General features: G+C 41.7%; 1 protein-coding gene across 1 annotated transcript in view; it reads right to left on the minus strand.

The window, feature by feature from the left end:
• The window catches only part of LOC138666585 (zinc finger protein Xfin-like), a 162,944-nt gene that overhangs the window by 65,254 nt on the left and 76,743 nt on the right, over window positions 1–20,947 (minus strand). Inside the window, exons 15-20 of the mRNA XM_069754786.1 lie at window positions 18,790–18,939; window positions 18,484–18,660; window positions 18,277–18,400; window positions 18,100–18,197; window positions 17,803–17,893; window positions 2,135–3,516 (exon numbers count right to left, since the gene is read on the minus strand). Of these exons, the coding sequence (XP_069610887.1) occupies window positions 2,135–3,516; window positions 17,803–17,893; window positions 18,100–18,197; window positions 18,277–18,400; window positions 18,484–18,660; window positions 18,790–18,939 (2,022 nt within the window). The remainder of the gene's footprint in view (window positions 1–2,134; window positions 3,517–17,802; window positions 17,894–18,099; window positions 18,198–18,276; window positions 18,401–18,483; window positions 18,661–18,789; window positions 18,940–20,947) is intronic.

The following is a 20,947-nucleotide window of genomic DNA, read 5'->3' on the forward strand; positions in this document are numbered from 1 at the left end:
GGCACTTTCAATATTCACCTGACTTCGGCGCCGCTCCATCTTCGGCGTCTTCTGCACTGACGTTCAAGCAGAGGGCGCGCACTAACCAAGTCACCGCGCCCTCTGACCTGAGCGTCACTGCAGAAGACGCTGAAGACGGAGTGGCACCCGGAACAAGGAGCAGGTGAATATAGCGCAGCGCTCCCCCTCCCCGTTATACTCACCTGCTCCTGGCGCTGTGCAGTCCCTGCTTCCCCGGCGCTGCTGCTTCTCCCTGTACTGAGCGGTTACCGCTCATTACAGTAATGAATATGAGGCTCCACTTCTATGGGAGGTGGAGCAGCATATTCATTACTGTAATGAGAGGTACCATGTGACCGCTCTGTACAGGAAGAAGCTGGGGAGCCGGGGAGCCAGGGACCTGCAGGGACCGCGCCAGGAGCAGGTGAGTATAATTAGACAGCCCCTGCTCCCCCGCCGACCCTTGGGTATGATGAGTATAAGCCGAGAGAGGGACTTTCAGCCCAAAAAAAATGGGCTGAAAATACTCGAGTATATACGGTACTCGTTGCTCGGGTTTTCTCGAGCACGCTCGGGTGACTTCCAAGTATTTGTTAGTGTTCGGAGATTAAGTTTTCATCGCAGCAGCTGAATGATTTACAGCTATTAGCCAGCTTGATTACATGTGGGGCAACCAGGCAACCCCCACATGTACTTAGCCTGGCTAATAGCTGTAGATCATTCAGCTGCCGCGATGAAAACTTAATCTCCGAACACTAACAAATACTCAGATGTCACCAGAGCATGCTCTGGAAAACCCAAGCAATGACTATATTCGCTTATCACTAATCCTGAATGAAGCAGCCAGGATCAAATTTCTGTCCAACCACTACACTGATGTGACCACTCTGTGCCAAGTTGAGGTAGTGAAACACGGCACTCATACAGTAAAAGATTGGAGGTGCTCAAGTATGGTATCCAGCCAAAAATTAGAAAAAAAACTTGGCAATCATATAGTAACGTAGCGTGAAGAAAGTTATTTATTGTGCATCCATAAGGCAAGTGGTTGAACGTTTTCGGTCCACATCCGGATCTTCATCAGAACAAATTACTGGTATAGTAAAGAATACGAATTTCCTGCCGCTTGATGATCCAACAGGGATTTCAAGATGCCTGGATGCCACAGTGGGTTCTATGTGTGTCAGCGCGCAGTGGTATCATCAAACAGAAGGATATTCGTATTCTCTACTATACCAGTAATTTGTTCTGATGAAGGACCAAAAACGTTCAACCACTTGCCTTATGGATGCACAATAAATAACTTTCTTCACGATAAGTTACCATCTGAGTGCCAAGTTTTTTTCTAATTTTCCACTCTGTACCAGTCATTGCACTGGTTTCCCATCCTACACAAAGTATAAGTTCTGAACCGCCCTACTTCTCCTCACTCATCTCAATTTACCTCTCTACTTCTGCTATCCGTGCTGTTATTAACCTTTGACTAACATGCCCTTTAATATGAACTCCCACACCAGTCTCCAGGACTTCTCTCATGCTGCACCAGTTCTCTGGAATGGACTACCCCAGACAATCCAGTTAATTCCTAGTATCCGGTTTTAATCATGCCCTAAAAACACATTTATTTGTACTGATTCATCACCCAACTCACTAAGCTTGCTATTCTCTGTCCTTCCTCCCTAAGTGTTCCTCAGAATCTGGGCCCTTTTATGTTTCGACGGCCTCCAAATGGATCATATCAGTTGTTTGAACAAAATAGGAATGGATCCTATATGTAAATAGTAATTTGCAACATGAACATATTTATTATTGTAATGTAGATTAGATAAAGACATTCAGAAATGGAGTGCATATGAAATATTGCTATTTGCTTTTTGCATAACGGATGTCTATTAGTAATTATAGTATTAAGTATATATTTTTAATTCTATGGTAAGTTTTTAAATGCTTTCCTTTCTTTTTTTAATTATATATTTACTTTGACTATTTGTTATGTAATTCTTGTACAGTTTGTCAAAATATATGATTTCTCCCCATGTGAGATTTTTTGGTGTTCAACAAAATATGAATTTCAAGTAAAACGTTTATTTTCTATAGATGACAATGGCTTCTCTCCATGTGAGATTTGTGATGTTCAAGAAGATGGAATTTGTGGGTAAAACATTTTCCATTCTGAACATGAAAAAGGCTTCTCCGCTGTGTGAATTATCTGATGAGTTACAACATCTGACTTTCGTGTAAAACATTTCCCACATTCTGAACATGAAAATGGCTTCTCCTCTGTGTGAGTTTTCTGGTGTCTAATACAATTTGATTGATCTGAAAAACATTTTCCACATTCTGAACATGAAAAAGGCTTCTCCCCTGTATGGGTTCTCCGATGTGAAATAAGCTGTGTTTTCCTTGCAAAACATTTCCCACAATGTAAACATGAATATGGCTTTTCCCCTGTGTGAGTTCTTCCATGTTCAATAAGATGCGTTTTACATGAAAAACATTTCCCACAATCTGAGCAGGAAAAGGGCTTCTCCCCTGTGTGAATTCTCAGATGAGTTGCAAGATCTGACTTCTGTGTAAAACATTTCCCACAGTCTGAACATGAAAATGGCTTCTCCCCTGTGTGCGTTCTCTGATGATCAAGAAGATGTGTTTTATGTGCAAAACATTTCCCACATTCTGAGCAGGAAAAAGGTTTCTCCCCTGTATGCATTTTTTGGTGCCTAACAAGATCTGATTTACCTACAAAACATTTTCCACATTCTGAACATGGAAAAGGCTTATCCCCTGTATGTATTTTTTGGTGCCTAACAAGATATGATTTACTTGCAAAACATTTCCCACATTGTGAACATGAATATGGCTTTTCCCCTGTGTGACTTTTCTGATGTATAGCAAAATTGAATTTGTCTACCAAATATTTCCCACATACTGAACATAAATATGGTGTCTTCCCTGTGTGACTTCTTTGGTGTCTAAGAAAATGTGATTTATCTGCAATACATTTCCCACATTCTGAACATGTGTATGGCTTCTCTCCTGTGTGAATTCTATGATGTACGACAAGTTGCGATTTCTTTGTAAAACATTTCCCACATTCTGTACATGAATATAGCTTCTCTTTTGCGTAAACACGTTCATGTACAACAAGCCCTGATTTATGGTTACATATTTTGCCACACTCTGAAGAAAATAGTTTCGTGTCAATTTTTTGATGTGCAACAAAAGACATTTTAAGGGAAAAACTTTTTTTAAACTCTACACTTGAAAATGGCTTCTTTGCTGTAAGAAAAGTTTGATTTTTCATCCTTTGTCTGGAAGCTTCATTTTCTTTAATAGTCTGAAATGAATCAGAAGATGTGACCTGTTTAAAAAGATCAAATGATAGATCTCTGCTATGAAGTGATGACGGTATATCTGGAATAATGGCATACACTTCAGTTATATTTTGTGTGATATCAAGGTCTTCTGATTTACAAACTGAATATGTCAGTTGTCCCTCTGATCTTCTGGTACAGTCATCTGCCAAGAAAAAAGATTACTTTTAATAAAATATAATTTAAAATGTATTTTCATAACATTTCTAAAAAATATCCAAAGAAATTGCAAGTTATGTATCAAAATTCAATTACAAAAGCAGTTCATAAAACAGACAAAAGCAGTTAAAAAGCTAACAGTCCAAGCAGGAATCAATAGAGAATGGTGTTCGACCCTCTTTGTTTGTTCTGCTTCCTAGACACTGGAATAATAAGCCAAAAAAACTGTTACATACATCAAAATATCAGCAAAAAATTCTACTCTGTCCCTAGAAATCAAAACCTAACTTTTGTCTGACATTTGTAAATGGAAAAAAAAGAGGGTTACCACAATACTAGTACAAATAGTCGGCACTCCGTCTAATCGCGGTAGATGTGGGAAAATAGCAGCAAACGGATGAAAACTCTTGCACTCACATGTTGGTTATTGCTTCATTTAATAGAGATCCACACAAAACGTTTCATCTCATCCCACACATTTGACAAAAGCGTGGGATGGACTGAAATGTTTTGTGTGGATTTCAATTAAATGAAGCAATAACTAACACGCGAGTGCTGGGGCTTTCTTCCATTTGTTTTTCACAATACTAGCTGAAAGCTTCTAAAAAGCAGTATAGTTTCCATAAACCAATTCAGCAAAATCTGTACTCCCAAAGCTAAATGTGTCCCTTATTTCTGGGCCTTGTTTTATTATTGTTATTTATTTTTAGCGCACCATTGATTCCATGGTGCTGTACATGAGAAGGGGTTACATACAAAATACAAATATAAATTACAGTGAACAAACTAACAATGACAGACTGTGTGGGCTTACAGTCTACAGGATAATGGGGAAAGACAGTAGGTTGGGGGGGTTTGCGGCAGCATCGGTGGTGGTGAGGTGGCAGGGGAGGTCAGTGCAGGCTGTTGGCTGTCTTCTAGAGATGGGTCTTCAAGTTCCATCTGACAGTTCCAAATGTGAAGGATAATTGGACATGTTGGGGCACAAAACTCCAGACGATGGGGAATAGTTTGGAAAAGTGTTGTGGGCTATTGTGTGAAGTGAGTATAAGTGTGGAGGTCTTTAGAAGACCGGAGGATACATATTGGAAAATATCAGGAGATTAGTTCGGAGATATACAGAGAATACAGATTATGGACGGCTTTGCTATTATCTTGGGGAATAGGGAGCCAATGAAGGTATTTGCAGAGGGGAGAAGCAGAGGAGTAGTGAGGAGAAAAGGAGAGGTGTGAGAGCGTTTGCTGGGAGGCTACAGAGGATAATATTGCAGTAGCTGAGGCGGGAGATGATGAGGGCATGAACTAACCTTTAAGTAGATTTAGAGTTGAGGAAAGGATGGATTCTGGAAATATTTTTGTGTTGGCGGTGACAGGAAGTGGTGAGAGCTTGAAGGTGCAGTATAAAGGACAGTGCACAGTTGATGGTTACTCCAAGGCAATGGAATTCTGGTACAGGGGAAAAGCGTGATGTCATTTATTGTGATGCATAGATCAGGTAGGGAAGTTAAATGAGGTAGAGGAAGGATGAGGAGTTCAGTTTTGTCTACATTGAGCCTTATGGGGCGAAATGGGAAGGAGGATATGGCTGACAGACAAGCTGGAATTCTGGACAGCAGAGAGGTGACAAATGGGTCAGATAGGTGGACCTGAGTATCCTGAGCGTATAGGTGGCACTGGAAGCCATGGGACTTTATGAGTTGTCCCAGGCCAAAGGTATAGATTGAGAAGAGTACGGGGTCCCAGGACAGAGCCTTAAGTGACACCAACAGAGAGCTTGGGATGAGGATAGTGTGGGAGTAGGAGACACTAAATGTGCGATTGGAAAGGTATGAGAAGATCCAGGAGAGGGCAAGGGCTTTGATTCCAAGGGAAGAGTGGTTAGTAATTTTGGTCAGTGCAGTTCCGGAGGAATAGCGGGGACGGAAGCCAGACTATAGGTTGTCAAACAGTGAGTTAGATGAGGGATGGGAGGAAAATTCAGCATGGACATGCTGTACGAGGAGTTTGGAGGTAAACAGGAGCAGCAACATGGGGTAATAATTGGACGTAGATGTCGGTTCAAAGGATGACTTCTTCAGAAGAGGTGTGATTGTTGCATGGTTGAAAGCAGAATGAAATGTACCAGAGGATAGAGATAGGATGAAGAAATGGGTTAGGAGCGGAGTGGTGAGGTTGGCGAGAAGGTGGGATGGGATTGAGTGCACAAGTGGTGCCGCATGTTTTGGAGAGGAGATGAGTAAGGTCTCCTTCTGTGATGGTGGGAAGGTTATGAGGGATGGTCAGTGGCCTGTTATACACAAGAGTTGTGGTGGATGGGCAGTAAAGATTTGCTTTGTTTGGTTAATCTTATTTTTGAAATGTGCGGCAAAGTCTTCTGCCGAGATGAGGGTGTCGGAGGTGGCAGTAGACTGAGTTAAAGTTGTTGAATAGCTGTTTGAAGGTTGTGGGATAAAGAAGATACAGGGGTGGTAATGTAGCCTTGTTTAGAAAATGCGAGGGGTGACTTGAATGTGAAAGTTGCTTGTTTGAATGGAATGAAATCTTCCTGCGAGTGCGTTCTCTTCCAGCACCGCTCTGCAACCCTGGACACTTGCCAAAGCTTTTTTGTGAGGTTGTTGTGTCAGGGCTGTCTTTTGCTTCATTGGACTCTGCCATGCACGAGATGGATGACCGAGTCGATAACTGATGCGAGTGTCGCGTTGTAGAAAATGATGGCACTGTGTGTGATAGTGAAGATATGGAGGATAGAATGTAGTGTGCAGAAATACTGTTAGCTTCCACATGTTTCGCATTGCTGTAACGGGAAAAACTTACTTAAAAATTTATGGTGTGAGTGTGTAATGGCGCACGGAGTGGTAGTAGGGGGCGATGCAGTCGTCTGTTGCACCCTGGCACGTTACATAAAAATGGAGGCCCTGGCTGGGTGTGTGGACTTGTGCTGTGAGGGTGCTATGCCCAAGTAGGCCACATGTAACTGATGTTGGTGGCTTGCCAGGACCAGATGTTACACAGTTCAATGAGGGAGACCACCATTCAAGAATAAACTTTTTTTCTGAATTTGAAAGGGAATATATGCAAGGGATAGTGGGTACAAAGTCTTTGAGTTGTAAACGTTTCCTTTACATCTCAAAGCATTTTCCACAGTTTTCTTCCTTCATTCTCTCTAGTGTTCTCTATGTCCACTGTTTCTCACTACTTCACCACAACCCAGCTTGAACGCTACAGTCCTGCTAAGCACGATTCGTCTACTCGTCCTGCACTTCCACCTTCTTCTTCCCCCTTTAGCGTACCAGTATTGCTGGTAATGCTGACGATCTGGAACTCCAGCTTGGGACACTTTTCCCGTCCCATGAATGCAGTCCTGCTTAGGTCTGTTACCTTCAAGCATTACAGTCTCGGGGTCTTGTGGCTAGGTGTCCTCTCTCAGGACCCGTTTCCGGAAAGTCACTCTGTCCCGCAGTCACTATTGCTCCGAGTATCTCTATCCTTTTTCCTTGGTCTCTCACTTAGGGTCACCACAGAATGTGGCACTGCTCACCACGGACCTTTAGGTCCACTTACTATGCACTCCAAGCTCTGACAGGAAACTGTCACTTAAAGAAGTTGCCCACTTCTTGTACAACTTATTCTCATACCCCTTGCTTGGCCCCGATAAAATAATAAAGCTAATATTCACCTTCCATGCTGGCGCTGTCCCCGTGGTGTTGGCTCTCCGTCTCCTGGGGCTGTTGTGACATGTGACGCAGGCGCCAAATCAACGCTAGCATCTCTGTCCCCGCCTCCTATCAAATTGAGCAGGAAGAAAAAGTCTGAGATTGGCTGCAGCCCAGACTTCCTCTTCATGTTGGATTGATGCAAAGGTAGGGACATGGACGCCAGCACTAATTGGGTGCCAGCATCACATCAACCGCACAAGAGCCCAGGGAATGCAAATGCCGACACTGCGGGAACGGCGCTGACACGGGAGGTGAGTATAGGCTTTATTATTTTATAGACTCCAAACATTTTGATCAAGAAGGGGTTTTATTGGTAGTGGACAACCTCTTTATCCTGCAACTCAGCTCCTCCTACTCTGGGCTAGTCCCAAATATTAACCAACTATCCCAATTGTCAAACTACACACTTTTAAATCAATACTACTAACACATGTCACAATCTACATTATAAAGAAAAAAAAATGGGATAAAAAGGTGGATTAACTCCACGCTGCTTGAAAAATAGAAGTCCAAATGGATATTCAGATGAAAAGTGGCTTTATTTATTTGAATACTCTGGCTGGTCACGAAGAAAACCAGTGGATCTGCAGCAGCTAATATTCTATGAGCATGTGTTTGGGCTCTATCTGAGTAAAATCTGAATAGAGGTATCTCTTAATACCCAGATAAGACCCTATTGCGCTTTTACTTTCCTTCCAGCTTTTTATTGACAATCCACATAATATCGAAGATATCACATAACATTAACGCTTGTTTCTTCTACAAGCAAACATGGGTAGTGTGTTAAATTCCTTACATATGTGTCTAGAAGCACAGGCACTATTTATTGGGCACTAAAATGGTATGCCTGAAATTTTCACTTTGCAAAATCCACTGTGTGCTAATTTCCAAAGAGTTCCTGTGGAGTCAAAATAGTCACTAGTCTTATAGGTGAATTCACTGAGGGAAATGGAGTGATTTTGTTGGGTTTTATTCTGTTCTGGTTCCCTGCCATTCCGGCACCTTAGGGTTATGAAAATGGTGCTCGCAAATTATTACAGCAAAATCTGTGTTCCAATAGTCAAACATTGCTTGCAGTGCCTTGGAGTCAGAGTCCATTTGGGTGGAGTCGGTGTCGGTATAAAATAGACCGACTCCTAAAATATATGATACATTGGGTACAGAAGTACAATGCAGCATGTGATGTAAATTTTTTCATAAGAACTTGGGAAAGTTATGAAATGTCCTATAAATGTCTGTTTTGTTCCTAGGCTAAGGATCTTTGCTTTTAGTTGAGAGGAATCTGTGCTGCACTTTACATACATGCTCATGCTCAGTAGTGAGGTGGAGTCAGGGAAATTGAGGAGTCAGAGGTTTAGCTTACCTACTTGACAGCCCTGGGTGTTTGTTATGTCCCCAACTTGGGAATCACACAGTATTGTATGGTCATTGTTTTTTTGCTGTTACACTGTTATGGAATTAGTTTTGCTTTTAGAAGTTTCTCCTGTCTCTCTCCCTGTAGCCCATATCTGATGCAAGTAACCCCTCTGTTCTTCCCCAGTTAGTGTGTCAGCAATCTTCATAATTCATATATAACAGTTTGGGATTAGTTTTACTCTCCTTAGCAATGTGCTTCTCTGTTTCCTTTTTGGCAGCTTTAATTAGTTTTTTAGATATTTTTCTCCCTATAGTCTTTTACGGCTTCAACTGTGCCATCCTGCTTTAGTAGTTTAAATGCTTTCTTTTTACTGTTAATTGCCCCTCTTACTTCTTTTTTTTTTAGCCACACTGGGTTTTTCCTATTTCTTGTTCTTTTATTCCCACAAGGTATAAACCACTTACAGTTACAGTGATTTGCAAATAATATGTATATTTACCATAGCTTTACTGTTACAGAGTTGTTGCCCTTAAATAATTATATAAGAACCTGATGGTTACAAGATCAGGATGAGGTCGGATGAGAGGATATCCTACATGTTATGGAGAATTCCTTACTGAACATCTCGTTTTGAAATAAATGAAGTATTCATGTCACGATGGAACTGCTTATCTTGTTCGCGAGTTTGGACTTCTCGTTATGTGAATTTTTGGATAATTGATTACTATCATATTTTTAATATTGACTGTATAATTACACGTATATTGAATGTGATGTAGCACTGTATTTTGTTCCGATGTTTTTCATAATAACGAAGAAATTATAACAAGTCCGGTACAGATAAGGCTTTCTCTCCACTACGATTCTAAAGATTTCAAATATGCATCTATATATATTCCCCTGTAGAAAATCACCTTAGGGACTCTGTTATTTTCAGATATGTTCTATGCAATTATGGGTCCTGGAGCTCACTTTGCCGTGCATGTATATGTTTACATCCACACACTGGGGCTAGACGGCTGGAGCGCACACCGGGCATGCGCTGCCTTGCGGTGAGGTGGGCGGAAGCTCTTTACGGCGTTGCATTGGCCTGGTTACAGGTCCGGTCACATGACCAGGTGACGTGCCCCTTGAGCGCCGCCCCCCCCACCCCGCAATGCAACATGGAGGATGTGCGCCACTTACAGCTGACATAGAGGTACATAATTACTATTTAGTATAAATAGCAGGGTAGACACGACACTCACTAACCTCCTGACGAAACTGCGGGGGCAGTGAAACACACGTCGGGGTGCGCTATGAGACCACCATCCAGACTAATGATTGCAGGTATTCTTTGAGCATTTATGATTCATTTTGGGATATGGGATGACTGTTTGGCAGGTATTATACCTATGTGTCACTGATATATTTGTACCATTATGCTAAGGGCTAGTGCTTCATAATATACTAAGCACTACTAGGGATATCGTTTTTGTTCATATATGAGATCATTATTGGGATGTCATTTTACCTTTCAGTAGTATGTGCCAGTAATAGAGTTGTATCTCATGACTTATGTCGTAGATGCAGTTACAGTTAGGGCCAGAAATATTTGGACAGTGACACAAGTTTTGTTATTTTAGCTGTTTACAAAAACATGTTCAGAAATACAATTATATATATAATATGGGCTGAAAGTGCACACTCCCAGCTGCAATATGATAGTTTCCACATCCAAATTGGAGAAAGGGTTTAGGAATCATAGCTCTGTAATGCATAGCGTCCTCTTTTTCAAGGGACCAAAAGTAATTGGACAATGGACTCTAAGGGCTGCAATTAACTCTGAAGGCGTCTCCCTCGTTAACCTGTAATCAATGAAGTAGTTAAAAGGTCAGGGGTGGATTCCAGGTGTGTGGTTTTGCATTTGGAAGCTGTTGCTGTGAGCAGACAACATGCGGTCAAAGGAACTCTCAATTGAGGTGAAGCAGAACATCCTGAGGCTGAAAAAAAAGAAAAAATCCATCAGAGAGATAGCAGACATGCTTGGAGTAGCAAAATCAACAGTTGGGTACATTCTGAGAAAAAAGGAATTGACTGGTGAGCTTGGGAACTCAAAAAGGCCTGGGCGTCCACGGATGACAACAGTGGTGGATGATCGCCGCATACTTAATTTGGTGAAGAAGAACCCGTTCACAACATCAACTGAAGTCCAGAACACTCTCAGTGAAGTAGGTGTATCTGTCTCTAAGTCAACAGTAAAGAGAAGACTCAATGACAGTAAATACAAAGGGTTCACATCTAGATGCAAACCATTCATCAATACCAAAAATAGACAGGCCAGAGTTAAATTTGCAGAAAAACACCTCAAGAAGCCAGCTCAGTTCTGGAAAAGTATTCTATGGACAGATGAGACAAAGATCAACCTGTACCAGAATGATGGGAAGAAAAAAGTTTGGAGAAGAAAGGGAACGGCACATGATCCAAGGCACACCACATCCTCTGTAAAACATGGTGGAGGCAACGTGATGGCATGGGCATGCATGGCTTTCAATGGCACTGGGTCACTTGTGTTTATTGATGACATAAGAGCAGACAAGAGTAGCCGGATGAATTCTGAAGTGTACCGGGATATACTTTCAGCCCAGATTCAGCCAAATGCTGCAAAGTTGATTGGACGGCGCTTCATAGTACAGATGGACAATGACCCCAAGCATAAAGCCAAAGCTACCCAGGAGTTCATGAGTGCCAAAAAGTGGAACATTCTGCAATGGCCAAGTCAATCTCCAGATCTAAACCCAATTGAGCATGCATTTCACTTGCTCAAATCCAGACTTAAGACGGAAAGACCCACAAACAAGCAAGACCTGAAGGCTGCGGCTGTAAAGGCCTGGCAAAGCATTAAGAAGGAGGAAACCCAGCGTTTGGTGATGTCCATGGGTTCCAGACTTAAGGCAGTGATTGCCTCCAAAGGATTTGCAACAAAATATTGAAAATAAAAATATTTTGTTTGGGTTATGTTTATTTGTCCAATTACTTTTGACCTCCTAAAATGTGGAGTGTTTGTAAAGAAATGTGTACAATTCCTACATTTTCTATCAGATATTTTTGTTCAACCCTTCAAATTAAACGTTACAATCTGCACTTGAATTCTGTTGTAGAGGTTTCATTTCAAATCCAATGTGGTGGCATGCAGAGCCCAACTCGCGAAAATAGTGTCACTGTCCAAATATTTCTGGCCCTAACTGTATATATGTTATGACGCAATCAGTATACATCAGCGCTATTATTTAGATTTATCTATCAGACTGGTGTGGTACTCCATTGATAGCTAATTATACCTGGATGGTTGTGGTCCCATCGGTTGTTTCTGACACACAGCCAGCTTTCCCCTCTATGTAGGGTCATGTTGTAATCTTTGTAAATATATTTTCTTCTATGGTATAATTATTGATATTTGAGATTCTAATAAATTTGTACCTTTTTAAACATATTTGTACCTTCATTGCTCTCTATGGGTTATATAAACCGCTTACAGTGCCTATTTAGGATGTTCTTAAACATTTCCCATTTAATATCTGTATTCTTATTTCTGAGGACATTGTCCCAGTCAACCAGATTAAGGGCATCTCTTAGCTGCACAAACTTTGCCTTCCTAAAGTTCAGTGTTTTTCTGACTGCCTGACAAGTCCCCCTAGCGAAAGGGGGTCGCAATTTCCTAGATGCCTGACGACCTGCAGATTTGTTATTCTGTCAGGTCTATTATATAGTATTAGGTCTAAAAGTGCTGCTCCTCTGGTTGGATTCTGGACCAATTGTGAAAGATAATTTTTCTTGGTTATGAGCAGAAACCTGTTGTCTTTAGGGGTTTAGCAAGTCTGTTTCCCAGTTAATATCCGGGTATTTAGAGTCCCCCATAACAAGGACTTCATTATGGGTTGCAGCTTCATCTATCTTCCTTAGCAGTAGACTTTCCATGATTTCTGTTATATTTGGGGGTTTGTAACAGACCCCAATGAGAATTTTGTTACTAATTTTCCCTCCATGTATTTCGACCCATATGGACTCGACATCCTCACTCCCTTCGCTAATATCCTCCCTTAAAGTGGACTTTAGACAAGACTTTACATAAAGACAAACCCCTCCTCCTCTCCGATATTTATGATCCTTTCTAAACAGACTGTACCCCTGTAAGTTAACTGCCCAGGCATAGCTTTCATCTAACCATGTCTCGGTTATTCCCACTATGTCATAGTTACTTGTAGATATTTCTGCTTCTAGTTCTTCCATCTTGTTTGTCAGGCTTCTGACGTTTGCAAGCATGCAGTTTAGAGGATTTTGTTTTGTTCCAATCTCCTCCCTGTGTATTGTTTTAAAAAATTTTCTTACCTCCCTTCTGAGTATGTTGTCTTGGGTCTTCTTTGCCATCCACATATCCTTCAATCAGTATATTTTCTGGCTTCATGTTCGCATCCAACAATTTTCTTCTCATCCCTTCTTCTTATAGTGTAACGCCCTCCTGATGAGTGTAGCGAGTCTTCTGGCTAATGTGTGTTTCCCAGTTTTTTGAGGTGTAGTCTGTCTCTGTCGAGTAGTCCGTTGTACAAGTAATTCACACCATGGTAAAGGAATGCGACTCCATGTTGTCTGCACCATTGTCTTAGTGAGTTTTTCGCATCAAGGATCCTGCTCCATCTCCTGGTACCATGCCTGTCTACTGGATTCTGGAAGGACAGAAGAAAAAACTAACTGTGCATCCAGTTCCTTTACTTTCTTCCCCAACTCTTCAAAGTCCTTGCAGATTGTGGGTAGGTCCTTTCTTGCTGTGTCATTGGTGCCAACATGTATCAGAAGTAACGGGTGGACATCCTTAGAACTGATGAGCTTTGGTATTCTATTGGTCACATCCTTGATCTTCGCACCTGGGAGGCAGCATACTTCTCTTGCGGTTATATCTGGTCTGCAGATGGCTGCTTCTGTGCCTCTCAGTAGTGAGTCTCCCACCACTGCCACTCTTCTTCACTTCTTGGCTGTACTTTATAGTGTCACTTCTGGGTGTTGCTGTGTGCCCTTTTCTTCTTTGCTTCATAGTAGTGCCTCATCCTTAGGTGTGACATCTTCGCCCTCTACAAGGACTTGGTATCAGTTTCTCAGTTGTGTGGTTGCGAATATTTATCGTAATTAAAAATTAACTTTTAATAACTATCTCTCTTAGCTTCTATATATACAGTATATCAGTGTTGAGAAGAAGCTGCATAGCGGTTTCCGAAACACATATTTAACATGACATTTAATCATCAAGGCCTGATAAGTTTTCTTTTCAGTTATTGTGATACAAAATTTAAAGGGTTAACAATCTTCCTGAATGTGCTTTTTTAAACTATAAGGAGTACAATTTTCTAAAACATAGGAACCTCAAAAGTCACTTGAAAAGTCATTTGGTCCCACACAAAAATAGGTTAGGGAGAATTATTATTTTCTGTAAGCATGTCCTGACACTTTGACCGACAAGCATTTCTGCAGTGAGCAGGCTGTCAAGCAAAGTGTCGTTGCTTAAAGTCGCCGATTACAATGTTTAGAGCAATGACTGAAGACAATCTGGCACACCTCTGACTGAAAGCCAGAAGCTCCCGGGAGGGATAATGTCGAAAGCACTGACTGCAGACGATCTGGCATCCCTCTATGACTAAAAGCTAGAAACTAATTTCCTCCCAGCAGTGGGGTTTTCAATGCATCGGCAGATCAGCTTTAGAATGTTCTTAACCTGCAGATTAACCCCATATCTACAGGTTAATAACGTTTTGGGGACATGACAGGTTCAATTACTGTCCTCTTTCTTTTTTTTATTCTAAATACATTTTAGAAGACATTGAAAAAAATTACATGGGTGGGCTGCCTGGCCTCCATGTATTCGCTTTGGAATAATACTAATCTCTCTCATTTGTTACAGTTACCCTATGAAGATATTTGGAATTAAAAGGGAAAAATATGACAACAGTATTCACTTTCTTGTGTCTACTGTTTATATTTGAGTACACAGAAAAAAAGCAAAGATTGAATAAAAGAAATTCAGATTTGGTGCTTAGAAAACATGGAATGGTGATTCGACATAAAACCCTGACCCATCAAAATTAGATTTTTCTTCATATGATTTTCAAAATTGTCAGCACATTCCACGTATGCTCTCATTTGGCTTTGCAGTTTAAAGATCTGGGCAGCTAAGGATTTAATTCCGAGGGTTAGGGCGAATCCTTCGGTGTGTTTGCTCTGGCCAAAACCAATCTCACTCCAACAAAAAATCTTACAATGCCGTCAAGGGGGTGATAACACCAGGAGGGTTGTGGACTTGGTAGATATCTCGAACCGAAAGAAATTGCAAACATTAGTATTGAGCCTGGACGCCGAGAAGGCTTTCGATCGCCTCTCCTGGCCATTCCTTTTTAGTACGATGCGGGTCTTTGGCATCTCGGGCGGATTTTTGTCTGCGCTGAGATCCCTATATAACCACCCTACAGCAGCCATAAAACTCACTCTCTGTACATCCAAACCATTCACTATATCGAATGGCACCAGGCAGGGGTGCCCTTTGTCGCCTCTCCTGTTTGCCCTCTGCATAGAGCCCCTGGCAGCGTCCATACGACGGGACCCCAATATCACTGGGGTGATGGTTGGGAGTAAATCTTTTAAGATCGCACTATTTGCTGATGATGTTCTTTTGACGCTCACTAATCTCCACGTGTCTCTTCCGAACCTCATGAGGGCTGAGGAGATATGGGGACTTATCTGGGTATAAAATCAATTCCAGCAAAACGGAGGCTATGCCGCTGAACATCCCCCCTGAGGTATGGGACCATCTACGCCTGAATTTTAAATTCAGGTGGAAACAGGATGCTGTGAAATATCTGGGGGTGAATATTACGTCCTCATATGAGACCCTCTACAAACTAAATTTCCCCTCCCTCTTTAAAGAACCAAAGCCCGCCTGACTAAATGGCAATCACTCCCTCTCTCGTGGATGGGTCGGATAGCGGCGGTAAAAATTAGCCTTTTACCCAGACTGATCTACGCCTTTGAGACCATCCCAGTTGGAGTTCCGGTCTCGGAATTGAAGGCCCTTCAGGCGGCTATTATTAGGTTCATATGGCAACAAAAGCGCCATAGAGTGGCTAAGGAGGTTCTCACAGCTCATAAGACCAGGGGAGGGCTTTCTGTGCCAAATATTCTTAAATACTACTGGGCTACACACCTGAGGAGAATCCCCTGCTGGACGTCCCTATGGGCCTACAGCAAGTGGAATGAAATAGAGAAATTATGGCTTGCCCCAATACACCCCAACTCTCTTTTATGGTCGCCAGCACAATGTAAGTCCTTTCCGCCCCTTTTAGGCCCCATGCAGTTCACCCGTGACATTTGGAACACCTGCACACGGAGATTCGCCCTCATGTCACCTTGCTCCCCCCTGGTGTCCTTCATCTATCATCCACAGCTCCCAAGCAGTTTAGAGTCTCCTATGGTTCACCCTTGGCTTAAAGCGGGCCTATTTAGATTTGCGGACATTATAGACGGGGAGACCATGGAGATTCACTCCTTTGATTATCTTAAGCAACATTTCTCGATTTCCAACAGGGAATTCTTTTAATACCTACAAATCAGAGATTTTGCTAACTCCCTATATGGTAAAGCGGGTGCTTCGATCCCCACGGAATTCGAGAAAATTTGCAGGAGGGGCGTGAACACCAGGGGTCTGATCTCAGAAATTTATAACCTTTTATCGGATCCATGGGATGGGTCTGGTGAATCTTTTCTATACATGCGCAAGTGGGAGGCTGCCCTGGAGCGGCGTATTTCTCCCCGAGAGTGGTCTGTCATTTGGAGGAATGCCGCAAAATCATCAGTTTGTACTCACTATAGAGAAAATATCTATAAGATACTAATGCACTGGTATCACACTCCAGAGTTTCTGCATGGACTTGAATCCCTCTGTCCCTCCCTCCTGTTGGAGATGTGGAGGAAGCACTGGGTCCCTCATGCACATATTCTGGTCGTGCCCAAAAATTGTGCCTTTTTGGGGTCAAGCTAAGTCCCTCATTGACAAGGTATTGCATACAGATATAGAACTAAACCCACTGGTGCTTCTCCTGGGTCACGGGGCGCCGGGTATGGGCAAACTCTCCAATAGATTATTGCAACATATCCTTACAGCGGCCAGATGCCTGATTGCGCGTCTTTGGAGGCAGCCAAGTCCCCCTTCACTTCAGATCCTCATTAGACGGATCATGGATGTCAGAAGGATGGAACACCTTACAGCCTTACTAAATGACTCGGTGGTGCGCTTCCAGGCAATATGGTCCCCGTGGGATTATTATGCAGCGGGATCCGACCTGTAGTGCGGTTGAGTTCGGATTTGATTAGTCGATTTAACTGAGGTTTTTTGTGTTTTTTTTCCCCTTCCCCTCCTTCTACCCCTTACTGTCTTGTCTTGTCTTTGTCATTTACGTCTTTGTAAAATTAATAATAATAATAATAATTTTTATTTATATAGCGCCAACATATTCCGCAGCGCTTTACAAATTATAGAGGGGACTTGTACAGACAATAGACATTACAGCATAACAGAAATACAGTTCAAAACAGATACCAGGAGGAGTGAGGGCCCTGCTCGCAAGCTTACAAACTATGGGGAAAAGGGGAGACACGAGAGGTGGATGGTAACAATTGCTTTAGTTATTCGGACCAGCCATAGTGTAAGGCTCAGGTGTTCATGTAAAGCTGCATGAACCAGTTACCTGCCTAAGTATGTAGCAGTACAGACACAGAGGGCTAATACTGCATAAAGTGTATGAGAACATGATGCGAGGAACCTTTTTTTTTTTTTTTTTTTTATTATAAATAGGCCAATTAAGGTAATTTATAGCCTTACATCGTTTATATCGTTTATTATTCATGCACACTATACAGAAACTAAATACTTGTACGACGCTGTTTTGTTATACAATGTTTAATAAAATAAAAAATGTTATGGTTAAAAAAAAAAAAAAAAAAAAAAAACTTACAATGACCAAAGTAATGAGGAAAGTTTTAGCTGGAGGAGCATGCACTGGTTTAGCAGGAGAGTGGTGACCACTTGATTATGATATGACCGGACTACACCACCAATAAAGCAGCCACAGTCGGTGACTGAGAATAATCTGTGACTTCTCTGCATTTAGTGGTTACTCACCTGGGTAGTCATATGTAGGAATCTCCTCTTTCCACCACTCATCACCAATCACATGTGTCTCTATAGTATTAATATGGGTCAGATCTTCTCCCTGAAACAAATATTGTAAAAGTCACAGACAAACCGAGATGTCACATCTAAGTCACATCTATCAGCTCTAATCCTGCCATCTCCACCGTTCTTATTATACAAGTATAAAACATATAATACTGGTGGATAAAACAAGACTGAGCACAAGACCTTCACAGCCGTCTACATATCATAGGGAAGATCTCATGACACCTTCTCTCCATCTACCTGATGATCCTGAGGAACATTGGGATCTTCTTGTTTACAGTCCTGTGGAAGAAGAAGATGGGGACATCTCTCTGGTGTTGTCCTCTCACTGGATAGATCTGGGGGAAACACATAAAGGGACTGAATTCATTCTTTACATACAGATAATTATAGGCCATGCATATTTAGCCCTATTACCTTGTAATGTGAGGGGCCAGGGAACCTCCTTAATGACGTCATTATACAGATCTTTGTGTCTTTCTAAATACTCCCACTCCTCCATGGAGAAATAGACAGCGACATCCTGACATCTTATAGGAACCTGACATACACAATGATACCGTTATTCCCTCGATCCCCTCATAGCATTACTGTATAAGGTCCCAGCATTCCCAGCAGTGTCACCTCTCCAGTCAGCAGCTCAATTATCTTGTAGGTGAGTTCTAGGATCTTCTGGTCTTTGAAGTCCTCATGTATCATGGGGTGAGGTGGAGGCATGGTGATTGGGCTCAGGGGTCTTCTCCCTTCCTCAGACACAGGGGCCTGACAGCTCTCACTATAGGTCTTCACTACTGTGTAATCCTGGTTATGGAGAGACACAATAATAAATCTCACTACATATATTTCCAGAGTCCTCATCTCTCCAGTTCTGTCCATCTGTTATTCCCATAGATAAGAATGATGTAATGTGACATCATCAGAATCCCTCACCTCTCCAGTAAGTCGGAAGAGGATCTCTAGGGTGAGGTGTAATAGTCTCTCTGCCATCTTGTCCCTGTTCCTATCCATCCTGGACTGGTCAATGCTGAAAATTCTCTTATACGAAAGATCTCCACTCAGAGGATGCACTATAGTAGGGACCTGAATGGGAAGAAGAAGTGTTGATGGCTCTGGCAGTTTGCACACCTTTATGTAATATTTTATGATGCTGATTGAAGAGATTCAAAAGCTGGATTTTAATATGCTGCGATCGATAGCAACGTCACATTGAGGAGGTTAAAAATATATATGCATATTTGGTAACTGAGCAATTGTACATGTAAAATACAACAATAACAACGTAATAGCTGTCCTTTTTTTCCATTTTCCAAACATTTGTTAACAAAAGTCAATCAGTTAGCTATACGAAGCCCAAAAGAGTGGCAAAATGCAACTCGTGCTCCTCAACTCCTCCTTGGTCAGGTCTCATTTGGAATACTATGTCCAGTTCTGGGCACCATAATTTAAAAAAGACACTGAAACACTGGACCACGCTCAGAGAAGAGCTACCAGGATGTAAAAAAGGACTGCAAAGTATGCCATACAAGAAACTGTTCAAGGATCTGGGAATATTTAGCTTGCAAAAAAGAAGGCTAAGAGGAGACTTAATAGCTGTCTACAAATATTTGAAGGGATGTCACAGTGTAGATCGACCTTGCTTATCTCATTTGCACATGGAAACACGGGACGCAATAAAAGGAAACTGAAAGTGAGAAGATACAGATTAGATATTAGAAAAAACTTTTTGACAGTGAGGGTGATCAATGAGTGGAACAGGCTGCTACGAGAGGTGGCGAGTCCTCCTTCAATGGAAGTCTTCAAACAGAGGCTGGACAGACAACAGTCTGAGAAGGTTTAATGAATCCTGCATTGAGCAGGGGGTTGGACACCGTGAACCTTGGGGTCCCTTCCAACTCTATCATTCATGCTGTCAGAGTTGGAACAAGGTATTACGATCCCCCAGGCAGGTAAGGAAAATGGAGACCCCCGTCAATCTCCAACAACCAACTGTAAAGTGGGCTCACACTCTGGTTGTAGGCCATTTATTTATTTGAATATTTTGTTAGATCATTTTAAATAACAAATTATATAAACACCACACACGTCCACCAAGCGGCACCTCCCACCAATGAATCACGGCATCATCAGTGACAGACCTTGTCAATAATGTTTCCTTGCATAGCTTCCCATCCTATTGTTTCCTCTCTAAAAAAACGACCGTTCAGTAACATAACTTTAGGGCCCCCCCAGATAATTTTCTCAATTCTGAGGATTACTCAATAAGTGACTTGGAAACAGGTAGAGTTAAAAAAAAAACAAGGAGTTTAAAAAAGGAGTTCAAGGCCTGTAAATATTTTATTTTATCTTAACATTTTATAATTTTTTACTGTTTGTTTGGATATTGGATAGCCAGATTTGAGGTTTCCTTCAGAGCAGAGTCTGCCATATACAGCTCTGGCAAAAATTAAGAGATCGCTGCACAGTTTTATAAAAATCAGCTTCTCTACATGTCTGACAGCCATTCCATTCCAGTGTCCACATGGACTTTTCCTCTCTGAACCCTGTTCACACAGGTAATATACAGATGATCAGGTTTTTAAATACATCAGATAGGGATTGCATACATCAGTTAGGACTGCTCTGATATGGGTATACCTTGACGTTTGGTGGAGCAGTTTAGTATACATTTTTTGCAAAAAACGTATCAACCAAATACCCTGTTTTTTACATCTTTTTACTAGCACTTGTGGATTACTGTTATTTTTTTAAACTGAGTGTTTTTGGTTCTACTATGCTCTTTTGTGTCTTCAAGTTTCTTGGTGGTGTGTGAGCATGTTCATACAGACTTGTTCACTGTGCAAGTAGCCCATGTGTTCCTGTTTCCATTCCAGTGTCAGTTGAATTCCAACCAGCGTACACCTCATTCTACTTAATGTGCTGCTGATTAGGTGATCACCGGAACCAAATCATATTTAACAAAGGAAAGCATAAAAAAACACTGCTGTGGTGTTAGCAATCCTCTTGCAATAGGACAAGCTGGATGGCAAAACAAGTGTTAGTAATATCCCAAAAGTAATAGGAAGGAAAAAATAACATTTAACCATGCCAA

Source organism: Ranitomeya imitator, chromosome 2 (assembly GCF_032444005.1).
Source record: "Ranitomeya imitator isolate aRanImi1 chromosome 2, aRanImi1.pri, whole genome shotgun sequence".
Taxonomy (NCBI): domain Eukaryota; kingdom Metazoa; phylum Chordata; class Amphibia; order Anura; family Dendrobatidae; genus Ranitomeya; species Ranitomeya imitator.